Genomic DNA, 16033 nt, shown 5'->3' with positions numbered 1-16033 from the left:
CTTATATAACTCCCCGAACCTACACCTCTTATCAACGTATGTAGTAATAATAACTGCCCCTTATCATATAATTCCCACGCCTATTTCTTTAACCCTATGTTTAAATCTTTGAACGACTTCTTCTGAATAACCAATAGGCCTAGGGTGAGGATATTTGGCCAGTGATATGCTGGAATGAAGGGCTAATAAGTTTGTTCAAACAAATGACCTTCCCCCATTTTCAAGGTTACAAGGGTCAAATATGTTTAAAACATTTAAAACAACTTATTCTCAATAACCAAACAGCCTTGGATGATCATATTTGGCCAGTAACATGCTGGGATGAAGGGCTACCAGGTTTGTTCAAACGATTGACCTTCATCTATTTTCAAGGTCACAGCGGTCAAATATGATAAAAACCTTCAAACAACTTCACCTCAATAACAAAAAGCCCTAGGATAATGATATTTGGCCAGTAGCATGCTGGGATAAAGGGCTACCAAGCAAGTTGTCAAGGTCATATAGGTCAAATATGTTCGAAACCTTTAAAACAACTTCTTCTTAATAACCAAACGGCTTTGGATGATGATATTTGATCAGGAGCATGGTGGGATAAAGGGCTACCAAGTTTGTTTAAACATATGACCTTCATCCATTTTCAATGTCACAGGGGTCAAATATGTTCAAACCTTTATACAACTTCTTTTGAATACCCAGGAGGCATAGAATAATGATATTCGGCCAGTACTATGCTGGCATGAAGGGCTACCAGGTTTGTTCAAATGAATGACCTTCATCTATTTTCAAGGTCACAGGTGTCGAATATGTTTAAAATCTTTAAACAATTTCTTCTCAATAACAAAAAGGCCTAGGATAATGATATTTGGCCAGTAGCATGATGGGATAAAGGGCTACCAAGCAAGTTAAAAAAAAATGACCTTCATCTATTGTCAAGGTCATATAGGTCAAATATGTTCGAAACCTTTGAAACAACTTCTTCTTAATAACCAAACGGCTTTGGATGATGATATTTGACCAGGAGCATGGTGGGATAAAGGGCTACCAAGTTTGTTCAAACATATGACCTTCATCCATTTTCAAGGTCATTGGGGTCAAATATGTTTAAAACCTTTATACAACTTCTTCTGAAAACCCAGGAGGCATAGAATAATGATATTCGGCCAGTACTATGCTGGCATGAAGGGCTACCAGGTTTGTTCAAATGAATGACCTTCATCTATTTTCAAGGTCACAGGTGTCGAATATGTTTAAAATCTTTAAACAATTTCTTCTCTATAACAAAAAGGCCTAGGATAATGATATTTGGCCAGTAGCATGCTGGGATAAAGGGCTACCAAGCAAGTTAAAAAAAATGACCTTCATCTATTGTCAAGGTCATAGAGGTCAAATATGTTCGAAACTTGTAAAACAACTTCTTCTTAATAACCAAACGGCTTTGGATGATGATATTTGACCAGGAGCATGGTGGGATAAAGGGCCACCAAGTTTGTTCAAACATATAACCTTCATCCATTTTCAAGGTCACAGGGATCAAATATGTTTAAAACCTTTATACAACTTCTTCTGAATACCCAGGAGGCATAGAATAATGATATTCGGCCAGTACTATGCTGGCATGAAGGGCTACCAGGTTTGTTCAAATGAATGACCTTCATCTATTTTCAAGGTCACAGGTGTCGAATATGTTTAAAATCTTTAAACAATTTCTTCTCAATAACCAAAAGGCTTTGGATGATGATATTTAGCCAGTACCATACTGGTATGAAGGGCTACCAAGTCTGTTCAAACAAATGACCTTCACCCATTTTCAAGGTCACATGGGTCAAATATGTTTAAAGCGTTTAAACAATTTCTCCTGAATACACAAGATGCCTAGGATAATGATGTTTGACCAGTATCATGCTGAGATGAAGGGCTACCAACTTTGTTCAAACAATTGACCTTCATCTATTTTCAAGGTCACATGGGTCAAACATATTAAAAACCTTTAAACAACTCCTTCTTTCTAACCAAAAGGCAAGGGATGATGATATTTGGCAAGTATCTTGCTCATATAAATGGCTACAAAGTTTATTCAAACAAATGACCTTCACCCATTTTCAAGGTCACAGGGGTGAAATATGTTTAGAACCTTTATTCAACTTCTTCGCAACGAAGGACTACCAAGTTTGTTCAAACAAATGACCTTCACCAATTTTCAAGGTCACAGGGGTCAAATATGTTAAAACCCTTTAAAAAAAGTCTCCTCAATAACCAAAAGGCCTAGGATGATGATATTTTGTCAGTAGCATATTGGGATGAAGGGCTACCAAGTTTGTTCAAACAAATGACATTTACCAATGTTCAAGGTCACAGGGGTCAAATATGTTTAAAACCTTAAAACAACTTCTTATGCATGCCCAAGATGCATAGGATAATGATATTTGGCCAATAGCATGCTATGATAAAGGGCTACCAAGTTTGTTCTAACGAATGACCTTCGCCCATTTTCAAGGTCACATGGGTCAAATAGTTTTAAAACTTTTAAACAACCTATTCTCAATAACCAAAAGGCCTATGATGATGATATTTAGCCAGTAGCATGCTGAGTTAAAGGGCAACCAAGTTTGTTCTAACGAATGACATATATTCATGGTCGCAGGGGTCAAATATGTTTAAAACCTTTAAATGACCTTGTCTGAATTACCAAGAGGCATAGGGTTATGATATATTGCCCTTTAGATGCTGGGATGAAGGGCTACCAGGTTTGTTCAAATAAATTACCTTCGCTCATATTCAAGGTCAACTTAATGTCCTTGTTCGACTTTCAAGGTCACAGGCGTCATATGTTTAAATCATTTAATAGATTCTAATGAATCGAACACATATATTTTGCCTGTAGCTGTATATTAGTCCACTTTTAAGATTACAAGTGTGAGATTAATACCAGGTGAGCGATTCAGGCCCATTGGACGGACCTCTTGTTTTATTTTACCTTTTAGGGTGTGAACTCGATACCTAGGTCGTTGATAACATTACGTATTATGTTGAATTTGAAGAATCGCTAAATCATATAGATACAAAACAACGGTTTATTTTTTATTTTAGGAAAATATCATTCAATAACGAATATTCGTGTCATTAAGTTCTATATAGTTACTGTTATCTGTTATTCTCACGTCCTAACGCTTATACTGTACACACGGTCATAAATATCTCATCTTCATGTTTGTTTTCAGAATTATAAAGAATTTGGTTAGTTTGACCTTGTTGACCTGTCAGTGGTGTTCCTATGTGTTTCTGACACATCCTTGTTTATATAAGTACACGTTATTAACTTCCGTTGATTATCTCCCCTTGTCATACATGTTAGTATCGTGTCTGCCGTAACATCTAAATGTTTGTCTGTTTAAAGCATTTTAAAAATGAAAGTGTGATTTATACGAAATTGCACATGTGCTAACATTCCCAAAAAAAAAATCAATTTAAAAAGTAATTTCCTCCGTTATAAAACAACTAAAAATTGCACAAATACACATTTAATTTAGATATTCAAAATTGGTCTTGATTACCCTCATGTTACTTACACAAAGGCATATGTGTTCTTGAATATCGGAGAACTAACACCTTGAAATAAGAGTTCGTGATCCCCAGAATACTAAGATGTAGAAATAGTTGTTACGGCCCAAAGAGTAATAACACTTCAGAATGATTGTTTCAATTTACATCTAAAAATCGGAGTAGATTTACTTCGAAGTACTTACACCTAGAAATATGAGACTGTAATAACGCCATCTGTTACGTTCACATATCCATTATATTTGCAATTCATCTAAAGTTTTCTTCTAACATAAGTTTAACAGTGAACATTACAGAATTCCTCAAATTTACTTGTTTGAAATTTAATATAGACAGAAAATAAGGGGAGGGGTTTTATAGTGGGGGTACCCACGGAGACTTACTCACGTATGTAAATGTCATTCATCATAGTAACAACTTATCTATAGGATAGATATGTACCGGGTTCGGAACACGTGGATACGTTACACTAGTAGTTTAATTATATATACGATTTGTCCTCGTCCTGGTGAAAGCACAATATATATATATATTCATTAAAGAACAATGCTTGAAGGATCACTGTCCCACTGTACTATGGATTTACCTATATACGGTAACCTCCCCTTAACTCTCCGTTTAGACATATTCAGTCGGTTGGATCGAACGTATAACAAGCTGAAATCCCTGGTTTGAATGCCAGTCTAGACCCGCTGAGGTTTTACGGTTCGGACATATTGATTATATTGTGTTTATTTCACCTTTATTATTTCTCATAAAAGCTATTCTTTTCAGAAATGATTAACCAAAGCTATTGTCATGCCGGAAAGGGAAACCCAGTATCCATTACTTAGTCCTAGTTTTTCGCAGTGTTACGGGGACCTTAGCAAAATGGATCGTTTATGGACGTACTTCATGTCAACACCGACAGTCTGTAATTAGATCCAGAACAATAAGAATAGCACAAGAACTGCAGACTTAATCACCCTACTATGTCCGAGCGAGTTTATTCAATACAAAAGTGTTCCTTACAACAAAGCGAGTCGGTGTCGTAAGCATATAACACTACCAGATACATATCGTATGACTGGAGTCTTTAATCCTCTGCTTTGACCGTCAACTCTTTTTAAATATTCGTGTTTTGAATCGTAAAAACACATATTGTTGAAAGTTATTGTCACCCTAGAAGACAAGTCAGATGAACAGTTGTTGCACTGACATTTTGGAGTCATTTAAACAGGGTATTATGCGAACATATAGGTGTCTAATTGGGTATTAAAACTCCAGCTAGGAGTTACCAGATCCTCCTTGTTAACGTGTTTAACCTTTTGTTAAAGACGAGAACCTAACACTAGTTTACACCATTGAGTCGTGTGTGGGTCAGTCCTGTCCTAACCAGATACCCGTTATCAACCCACCCAGTATTTGTTTCGGACTATTCTACCGTCGTATATTGGGGACCAAATATTTCAAAAGGCTCTCAAGCGGATATTCAACGGTGGTTAAACACAGCGGGCACAGGCCGACGTATGTCGTAGGCATGCGGAGATACCGTCTTATGTTAACGTTTAAAAGAGATTTAACTAACGGGTCCAAATTTTGTATTTATATATCAACAATAGATTGAGATTGAGGCGATAATCCCCTTCAATACAGAGGTATTCCAACAGTCTAACAAATCAATATCCATGTTTATTCCAACTGCGTCTGTTACAAATTCGAAATAATTTTATAAGGAATATTCATTTCGGAGAGAAAATTAATATAGGTTTATTAAGTTTGTTGTAGATATAATAATGTTTCAAAGATGGAAGAGGATATATGTGTTAAATAACTAGAGGAGGTAAGTTTCGATAACCACTGCACTTAGCAACTGCACGTCTTTTGTTCAGTGTATGTACAGTGTGTTCTGTGTGTTGATTCAGACGTTTAAATGTTTGTACTTTTTATTTTTACACGCCGAATTTAGCAAACAAATCTTTTTGAAACCAGATCTTCTCATCAAAGATGGTATCGGTGACTTTTCGTGAAGGTTTTAAAACCAGCTTTTTATACTTAAATACATATGGTTTTCAGGAGAAAATAGATTCCAATGACTTAAGTTGAAAGATGGGCAAGCATATTCTGTATGGACATTTTCAATTCATATGGGATTATGAATTTTCTTTTGTAATTAAGTAATGCTTTTGGGTTTTTGATTTCATTTGACACGTATTCATTGGATTGTAGGGAACACTACGGATAGTATTTTGAAATCACATTATAATGACGGGATTATATAAGGAAGCTTGACGTCATTTTATACAGAAACCTTGGTTTAATAGCCTGTTGGTTAACAGGACGCATCTGTTCGGTAAATCTTGGTATTAACAACAGGCTCTTGAGTAGTGACAACTGTAACCTAAGGATGTACTTATATTGTACAGTTAACACTAAAAGGCAAGAAATGATATATCAGCCCCGAAACGTGTCAATAAAAGTAGTAATTTCCAGATGGGAATGGTTTGTTTAGTCAACGAATATAAATAACTACGTAATATCATTCATACAGCAATTACATTTACTATCATTTAATGATCTGGTCAATAAAGTGTTTGAAGTGTTATTTGTAATAAAAATAACCCTTATATAGTGATAGCTTTCCTGTTAAAACCAGTGTAACTAGTTGACGCACTAGTTAAAACAATTCTGTCCTTCAACCTTCAGCTCCATGGACCTAGTGTGATCGATTTAGAGTTCATGGTTTTGTTGTACTTTGAATGTTTCTTGTTGATTTCGACATCTAGAGAACTATGTTATGATTACCTTGTTGTGATTAACTACATGATCAATTATCTGGTTTATCGGATACGTTCATAAATGTGATTCAGAAACGTATGACGTGCAGGATTAAGGAATAAAGCATACCTCCACTCCCGAATCCAATAAAACAGTTTGTCACGTAAGTAGTAGACTATTATTATTCGGCATGATAGACTTGACAAGAATGAGAGAACCAATCAAATTATTTTGTACAAATAATATCTAACATGGTTATTAAAGTAAATAATGTTGATGTAACTCGCAAAATTCAATTTTTTGAACTGGGGAATTCTCTCACGGTGAAAATTGAGCAAATAACTGTACAGTATATAAAAATATATTACCCTGTAAGCAAATATGCATAACCCTGTAAACAGTATGTATAACCCTGTAAACAGTATGTATAACCCTGTGAACAGTATGTATAACCCTGTAAACAGTATGTATAACCCTGTGAACAGCATGTATAACCCTGTGAACAGTATGTATAACCCTGTGAACAGCATGTATAACCCTGTGAACAGCATGTATAACCCTGTGAACAGTATGTATAACCCTGTGAACAGTATGTATAATCCTGTGAACAGCATGTATAACCCTGTAAACAGTATGTAAACCCATGTAAACAGTGAATACAACCCTGAAAACAGAAACTACAACCATATAGACAGTATATTTAACCATGTAAACAGTATGCCTGTAAACAGTAAATATAACCATGTAAACAGTAAATACAACCCTGAAAACAGAAACTACAACCATATAGACAGTATATTTAACCACGTAAACAGTATGTATAACCATGTGAACAGCATGTATAACCCTGTGAACAGGATGTATAACCCTGTGAACAGTATGTATAACCCCGTGAACAGTATGTATAATCCTGTGAACAGCGTGTATAACCCTGTAAACAGTATGGATAACCCTGTAAACAGTATGTATAACCATGTGAACAGCATGTATAACCCTGTAAACAGCATGTAAACCCATGTAAACAGTGAATACAACCATGAAAACAGAAACTACAGCCATATAGACAGTATATTTAACCATGTAAACAGTATGCCTGTAAACAGTAAATATAACATTGTAAACAGTAGTATAACCATGTAAACAGGAATATACCCATGTATACAGTAATATCACCATGTACACAGTAAATATAACCATGTAAACAGTATGTATAACCATGTAAACAGTAAATACAACCCTTAAACAGAAACTACAACCATATAGACAGTATATTTAACCATGTAAACAGTATGCCTGTAAACAGTAAATATAACCATGTAAACAGTATGTATAACCATGTAAACAGGAATATAACCATGTATACAGTAATATAACCATGTAAACAGTAAATATAACCATGTAAACAGTAAATACAACCCTTAAACAGAAACTACAACCATATAGACAGTATATTTAACCATGTAAACAGTATATATAACCATGTAAACAGTAAATATAACCATGTAAACAGTACATATAACCCTGTAAACAGTAAATATAACCATGTAAATAGTAATATAACCATGTAAACAGTAATATAAGCTTGTACACAGTAAATATAACCCTGTAAACAGTACATACAACCATGTAAACAGTAAATATAACCATGTAAACAGTAAATATAACCATGTAAACAATACATACAACCCTGTAAACAGTAATATATACCGTATTATCCTCAACCCCCACATCTTACTATAAATATCTAGTGAAGTATTTCGACTTCCATTACGTACTATAAATACCTAGTGACGTATCATACAATATCAGTTGACGTTAAATATTTAGGTGTGCTATACTTTAGCATATTGTAGTATACAGTATATATATAACCCTATTTACAGAATAAATAACCATGTTTACAGTAAACATATTGTAGTATACAGTACAGATCATACTGCATATCACTTCGTTTACATCTGTACAATATGATCCCTGAAAACAGCAACCCTTTTTACTTTACATGCATATACTATTGTATAACAAGTGTATATAATATTTTATTATATGCATGAACATTTCTCGCACTCACACTGGTCGGATCCTGTACACGTGACCAGTCCTCAAAAAGTCATGTAGACTGGTTATCCGGTGAATATCGATTTCTAAATATAGCCTGTATGGAAATTCCCCGGAACCTGTCGTAGCGCATGCGCAGTTAGACTGNTCACATTGGTCGGATCCTATACACGTGACCAGTCCTCAAAAAGTCATGTAGACTGGTTATCCGGTGAATATCGATTTCTAAATATAGCCTGTATGGAAATTCCCCGGAACCTGTCGTAGCGCATGCGCAGTTAGACTGGAACGCGATCTGTCAGACGACATTGGAAGATGGCTGCTGGCGAACGTTTCTCCTCCGTTACATCAGAAAATTACGAAAACTATTCGAGGATAAAGATGCTGTTAACGTTAAAAGGCCATTGGACACGCAGTGCATGTCCTCCATGCTTATCTTAAGAAAAATAATCTAGACGATGCCTTTGAAAGCTACAATGATGAACTGTTGTATTCAAACCTGGCTAAATTTTACACGGAGGCTCGCGTACAAAAATCAGATCCTTTAGTTTTGTTTTTGTTTTATTTTATTGTTGAAGCATATAATAAAACAGTTATGGGCTTTTGTGCTGGTAAATATGATGTGATATGAACCTGAAAGAGTGATATTGACCTCGGCTTCGCCTCAGTCAATATCACTCCGTAAGGGGCAACAACGCTGTATACAATGCAAAATATATGACTGCTAAACCTTGCTTTGAATGTAATATTGTAATTCGTGTTGTGTACTATTTGTTACGGTTGTGAAGTCCCGTAAGATTGATATTCGATACAACAGTGTATATAGTGAAAATGTAGATATGTGATACACTGACGGAATACTGAAAACACATGATACCTAACTGATTGAGGTATACACTCAAATTTGACATGGTGTTCTATGGAGCATAACCCTTAAATTCTACATTACAGTGACTTGCAAAACGTGAGCACCAATTAACCACTTAAAAAGTGGAACTTGTGTTTAACCTAATAAAATGGTTAACGACACTTAACATCCTACAGTGCTGTATCGTAATTATTTGAAAAGCAAAACAAACTCTCCATTGTACATTAAAGATGTAGTTTTGAAAAAGATAACGCGTTAGTATTTTCAATGTAGTAGCATGTGTGCTAAATATCTTACTAGTTTCTAGACTACTCAGACACCGATAGATATCTGTCCAACTTGACGGTACTACTGTACCGCTTGTATAAATACCAAGTTTGTTAAAATAGTGCATTCATTTGTTGTCCAATTATCTAATATATAGCAGTAGAATTTTGATATGACAACATTCCCTATATATTCAATGTAGTTAGATGTAACAGTGAAGAAGCACCAGCCGCCCACTAACTACTTTGACTAAGTAGGGGAGTATCCTCAACTCCAATTACGTTAGTATCTGTTGATCTTCTATCCCCATGTACTATACTTATTTGGCGACAAATACCAAACCCTGACCACGTACTGTATGTATACATATCTAGTGACGAATTCTTCACCCCTGAAAGTCCTGTAAATATTCATTGACATAAAACATATCATCAACCCCCACATCTTTCTATAAATATCTAGTGACGTATTCTTCACCCCTGAGAGTCCTGTAAATATTCATTGACATAAAACATATCATCAACCCCCACATCTTTCTATAAATATCTAGTGACGTATTCTTCACCCCTGAAAGTCCTGTAAATATTCATTGACATAAAACGTATCCTCAACCCCCACATCTTACTATAAATATCTAGTGATGTATTTCGACTTCCATTACGTACTATAAATACCTAGTGACGGATCATACAATATCAGTTGACGTTAAATATTTAGGTGTGCTATACTTTAGCAGTGTGACAAGAAAATAATCACCACACTCGTCTCTCCATCACATCCGTAATATATTGAAACAGGTATACACATTTATCAACATTTATCACCAAAGAAAATGGTGTACACTCTATAACTTATATGTGTAAACATAGAAATACAATTCATGCGTGTATTCGGTGTTTAACAATAGAAAACAAGTGTTTGTTATGACAATGAATGTCTGCCTTGTTTATAACGTGCACAGATCTGTTTCGGATATTTGATTTGTAACATGCCATTGACAATATGACGTATTCTGCTTCTGGTTTAGATGATAGAGGTTTGCATTTGGCAATCATATTATGGTGTATAGTTTAATATCTAAACTGAATAAAGCAGAATTCATGTTACTGTAGGGTGTATCAATTAATATCCTGTACACATACAATACACTGAGTCAAGTTTACAAATCAATTATCTGCCAAGGTCGCTCGACAATAATCCAAATACATTGTAACACCTCCATAAAAGAAGTGTCATTTCCTGATGATAGGTGACAAATCGAATATACTCATGTTGATAAAAAAATACCGGCGAGATCGATTAGATACTGAAAATATAGATCTCTTACATAAAATGTACGTAGTTAATAATGACATTATATTACCTGAAACAAACGTTCAGTGTGGTCAGTTTTATCTTTTGGGAAAGCCAGTGATAAATATAGCTACGACCGAAATATCATAATCGTAAATTGATTTGAGAAATACATACACTAGCATAAATTTTAAAATCGCACTCACTATAGGGACTCCCCGACAAATGGACTTAGGACTGTACCTAACGAAAGCAGTGACGTCCTCGACTGTCGGGCGTAACTGGTTACTACAATGGAAGTGATGCATTAGAACGGACGCCACGACAGGACTGCTGTACTGGTTCATATACCTAGTATATATAGACAACCAGAGATACACTCTACCCCTAACCTATACTATACTTAAGGCGACAAGTCCTGTCGAAAATGCAGAGTAGTAAAATTCACTTTGTTCCCTTTAAAAAAAAAATACCATTCGTCCAAATCTAACATACTGTAAAATCTAGATAATATCGTAGCGTCTGTGAAGATTTTAAAAATGAGTATGCTAGTTGTTGACAAATGATATGACAAGAACAGAATGGATTTTACTTCCCTGAAATTTCGACGTGACTTGTTGTCGCCTGTAGCTAAAATACTCGGTGGCAAAAAAGTTCTTTGTCAGATGGGCAATACTTAAAAAATCTCATAAGTACATCGTACAGTGTTAGTCTGTATTTTCGAAAATTTTGATGGGGTGGATAGTCAGTTATTTCGGACTAGACCAAAGTATGTTATTTTAAACCTTAAAAAACAATGCTTTTGGTTTTAGTTTGTGCAAAATGAAACCGAGACAAAGAGGAAAAGTTCGTTTAAATTTCCCGATTCAGAAAAATCTTACAATTGTGCAGTACCGAATGTTATTGATTTTTACGTATAATGAACTTCTTCTATGATGCCTCTCTGATCGTATCAGACAGAAGAGTTTGCTTTTAAAGGTAAAGAATATACTTTCTAATGAACATGTAGTAACAAGCATTTTTTCATCGTATGCAAACTTTAATCAAACGGCAAAATTTCGGAAAGACATTTTCTTATCTACTAACTCGGTTTTGCCGCCAGCGATTTTTCGTTGAACGTAATGTCTATGTGGAATGAACAATTGTTGTCCTTTTGTAAATGGTACTGTTTTTGCTGTACGTTTTTGTGAAAGGTCTGTTATTGTTATCTTTTTGTAGAAGACGCTGTTTTTGTGTGTAGAAGATGTAGTAACTGTTGTTGATTGTTGTCCTTTCTGTCATTATCCAATTGCCACAATTTAACTATTTAACCATTTTAATATTACCAGCATATTTCGTTTCTACAGCATACGACTGTGACGTAGTGTGACGTTGTTTCGACGAACGCAGCTAGAGAGAACATGCTGGAAGATGATGATGATGACGTCATTATCGAGGAAGTGGAGGGAGCTGATGGCGTGGCCACCCGACCTCCAGAACTTGGAGACTTTATCACAGGAGTTCTTAATGAAAGGATTACCATAGGGGAACTAGAAAGTCGGAGGGAAAACTCATTTGGGATAGCGATGGGGCTTGCCGCCAGGATTGCGAACACTGCCTATGGGATACATCCTTTGTTTCCAAAGTACATTTCAATAAGGGGAGGCAAGCCTGAACTTGAAAATCTTCGAGCCCTTGATGCTTATGAATTCCAGTGTTTTGTACCTATTAAGAGGCCTGCAAAACCCGACACATTCACGGTGAATATGCAGATTTTCTGGCGGTTTTCCTCTTGTGATAATCAGTTATAGATTTGCAAAATCACAACACTAGATAGATTTCATAACAGAACAACGATCTGTATAACTTTAATTGAAGTAACCTGATTAGTTTCCAATACATAAAGGTATCATTATCAATACTCTCACAGTTATTGTCTCTTCTGATAACTTAACATTGCCACTGCTCATTTCGTACTGATGATAATAACGAGATTAACAGAATTAATGTTTCCTCCTTTCAGATGGTGTACAAGCCCCCCAGCGAATTCCCAAGCCATAGAATCCTTCTAGGTGTCAACGAGAATCTGTTTTCCGTAGACAAGATGCAGATCTCTAAAGAGTGGGGTCATTGTGTGGATACAAACGGGTTCCTTAGGCCTGACTTTATCCTCCACTGGTTCAATGACGGTAAGTTTTAAATGTCCATGAACCTTTATTTGCCTGTCAGTTTCTACATGCAGGCAAGGCATCATGTAGACTTTGTTTAGGATTTTAACACGATACCGCATCTGTCTTCTCTTTCGTTTTTCCTTTCTTCCTTATTTGAAACTGAGGAAAACCATTTGAACCTGCAGTTTTTGATTTAAGAGAAAAAGCAAATGTAATGAGGTCTGTTGATAAAGTCCCTATTTTTCATTTCTGTCTGCAGGTATCATAGCAGCTGTGGACTTTTTAAAGGAGGCTAGACCTCATAAAGCAAAAAAACATCACACCATGGACATATCATATTCTGGTAAAAAAGACGGAACCTTGTTGATCAACTTCTACACGAACCAGTCCATTCAACCGCATTTGTTCTTCACACTCAATATCGTACCCTGCATTTCAATCAGTGAAGTTCCGAAGCAGTGTCGTCTGCAAGTCCCAATAGCAAGCAGACGACCGTATTATGAGTTCCACACAGACTTCAAAAAGAATATCAGAGACGTCTTGACGCAAGGTGAAAAAATGTTCTACCTTGACGCAACTGTGATGCCATGGAGCAATGAGTGTGGTTACGATGGCAGTATTGTCTGCTCCTGGGGTCTCAACATAGGTTGTCTAGAGGACAGGGCTCTTCATTATATCTGTCAGATGACGACAGGACAATATTTCAGAGACATCATCATGTTGATAGAGAGAATCAAAGACATACATTCATTTTGCTTGCATCCTTTGACAAATCGCGTCATCTTAAATGCCATATTGTATCAGCACAAGAAAAGCATGGGAGTGGTGAAGGGAAGGTCACGTTGGTTCATCAAGGTGATCGAACGGCTTTCGTCCCACATGAAGTCAGGTGTATTCCCAGCGTTCTTTCAAGGGAAATATAATTTGCTCAGTGATTTTAAGCCCGACATGTTGTCCGCCACGGCTTCGGAGCTAGACGAGATGGTAGAGGGTCTGAACGAGGCTCCAGAGAATCTGTTCGTATATACTGGTCTGGAAAGTGAACTGGAAGAAATTGACGAGGCGAAACCATACAGAGATGAGCCACCCAAGGTAGAAAATGCAGAGGAGAAAACGCTTTCATCGAGAGAGGAGGTCGAGGAGGATTCGTTGTTTGACAGGACGATTACGACGTTGATGAGTGAAACAACAGATCGTTCATACGATGACACATTCTGTGATGAAAGCGATGAGGAACCCATTTTCATTACTGGACCTGTGAGATACGGTTTTAAAAGGCATGAAATACGGTCAGGATCAAAGATGTCGGGAAATGTGTCAGTAGGTAAAGTTTCTACTTACTCCCGTTCGGCACCCAACAAGTTAGGGTATACAACAAAATCAGTGGGTAAAGTTTCAGCAAACGGTTCTATTAATTCCGCAGATAAAATTTCAAGAAATGGTTCTATTAGGTCATCTGATATCGTTTCTGGAAAATTGTCTAACAGACCACTTTCGAAATTGTCCAGGAATGGTTCAACAATATCAATATCTTCTGCTAACATTTCTGTCAATGGATTGAACTGTTCCGTCGGCCGAGTGTCTGGGGATATCTCTAAAGGGTCTGTTGGGAAAGTGTCTGGACCGGACTCGTTAAAGTCAGCATCAAAGAGTTTAGGTAATGTGCAAAGTTCTACTCCATCACACTCCAAAACATCACTTCAGTCCTCTACTCATTCTTTAAACACAGTTCCAAGGCAGACTGTAGCTCTTCCTGCACTAAAAGGCCGCGGAGATAATTCTGTCAAACAGGAAGACATTGTGTCCAGGAATTTGTCACCAATTTCAAAGAAGTGAAGATGTGATATGTGTCTACGAACCAGGTGCTGGAAGTGAATGGGAGTTAAATGTCAAATAGTTGGTGCAAGGATACGGATAGAAATTAGATTTGTGTAATGAAGAAGAACCATTAGTTTCCAGACGTGAATGGTTGGGACTGTTGTGGGTATGTTAATTACTGCAGGTTAACCAGTATATATATTGTTCTGACAGAAAGTGATCGCCTCTTTACATCGTAATCATCGAAAGTATATGCTTTAGTAACTTAGTGAGTGATGCATGATAGATAAATAGCAATACACATCTTAAAATGTCAAGTGTAATTGGTCCATCTGCGAATCAAACATTTCTATGTCAAAGTGAAATTTGGTAATACCAATACGATAGAGATTTTATATATACCTGGTAGTACCAATACGATAGAGATTTTATATATTCCTGGTAGTACCAATACGATAGAGATTTTATCTATACCTGGTAGTACCGATACGATAGAGATTTTATATATACCTGGTAGTACCAATACGATGGAGATTTTATATATTCCTGGTAGTACCAATACGATAGAGATTTTATATATACCTGGTAGTACCAATACGGTTGAGATTTTATATATACCTGGTAGTACGAATACGGTTGAGATTTTATCTATACCTGGTAGTACCAATACGGTTGAGATTTTATAGATACCTGGTAGTACCAATACGGTTGAGATTTTATAGATACCTGGTAGTACCAATACGGTTGAGATTTTATATATACCCGGTAGTACCAATACGGTTGAGATTTTATCTATACCTGGTAGTACCGATACGATGGAGATTTTATATATACCTGGTAGTACCAATACGGTTGAGATTTTATAGATACCTGGTAGTACCAATACGGTTGAGATTTTATATATACCTGGTAGTACGAATACGGTTGAGATTTTATCTATACCTGGTAGTACCAATACGATTGAGTTTATATATACCTGGTAGTACCAATACGATGGAGATTTTATATATTCCTGGTAGTACCAATACGATAGAGATTTTATATATTCCTGGTAGTACCAATACGATAGAGATTTTATATATTCGTGGTAGTACCAATACGATAGAGATTTTATATATTCCTGGTAGTACCAATACGATTGAGATTTTATCTATACCTGGTAGTACCAATACGATTGAGTTTTTATCTATAATAGAGATTTTATATATTCCTGGTAGTACCAATACGATTGAGATTTTATCTATACCTGGTAGTACCAATACGG

At 36.1% G+C, this 16033-nt stretch overlaps 1 protein-coding gene across 1 annotated transcript; it reads left to right on the top strand.

Annotated features, from left to right (window-relative positions):
• The first annotated feature begins 5207 nt into the window (after positions 1-5207).
• On the top strand, positions 5208-15724 carry LOC110452466. The gene is made up of 4 exons (XM_021501023.1): positions 5208-5380; positions 12148-12540; positions 12804-12969; positions 13211-15724. Exons 2-4 carry the CDS (start codon positions 12202-12204, stop codon positions 14785-14787), a joined length of 2082 nt encoding a protein of 693 aa, XP_021356698.1. The 5' UTR covers positions 5208-5380; positions 12148-12201; the 3' UTR covers positions 14788-15724.
• Positions 15725-16033: the final 309 nt, after the last annotated feature.

This window comes from Mizuhopecten yessoensis, unplaced genomic scaffold (assembly GCF_002113885.1).
Source record: "Mizuhopecten yessoensis strain PY_sf001 unplaced genomic scaffold, ASM211388v2 scaffold6697, whole genome shotgun sequence".
NCBI lineage: Eukaryota > Metazoa > Mollusca > Bivalvia > Pectinida > Pectinidae > Mizuhopecten > Mizuhopecten yessoensis.
The sequence above is the reverse complement of the archived record's forward strand: the minus strand, read 5'-3'. Positions and strand labels throughout refer to the sequence as shown.

Coding starts and splice junctions, on each gene's coding strand:
- LOC110452466 (XM_021501023.1), top strand. CDS start 12,202: ATGCTGGAAGATGATGATGATGACGTCATTATCGAGGAAGTGGAGGGA. Junction 12,541..12,803: donor CAAAACCCGACACATTCACG/GTGAATATGCAG, acceptor TCCTCCTTTCAG/ATGGTGTACAAGCCCCCCAG. Junction 12,970..13,210: donor CCTCCACTGGTTCAATGACG/GTAAGTTTTAAA, acceptor TTCTGTCTGCAG/GTATCATAGCAGCTGTGGAC.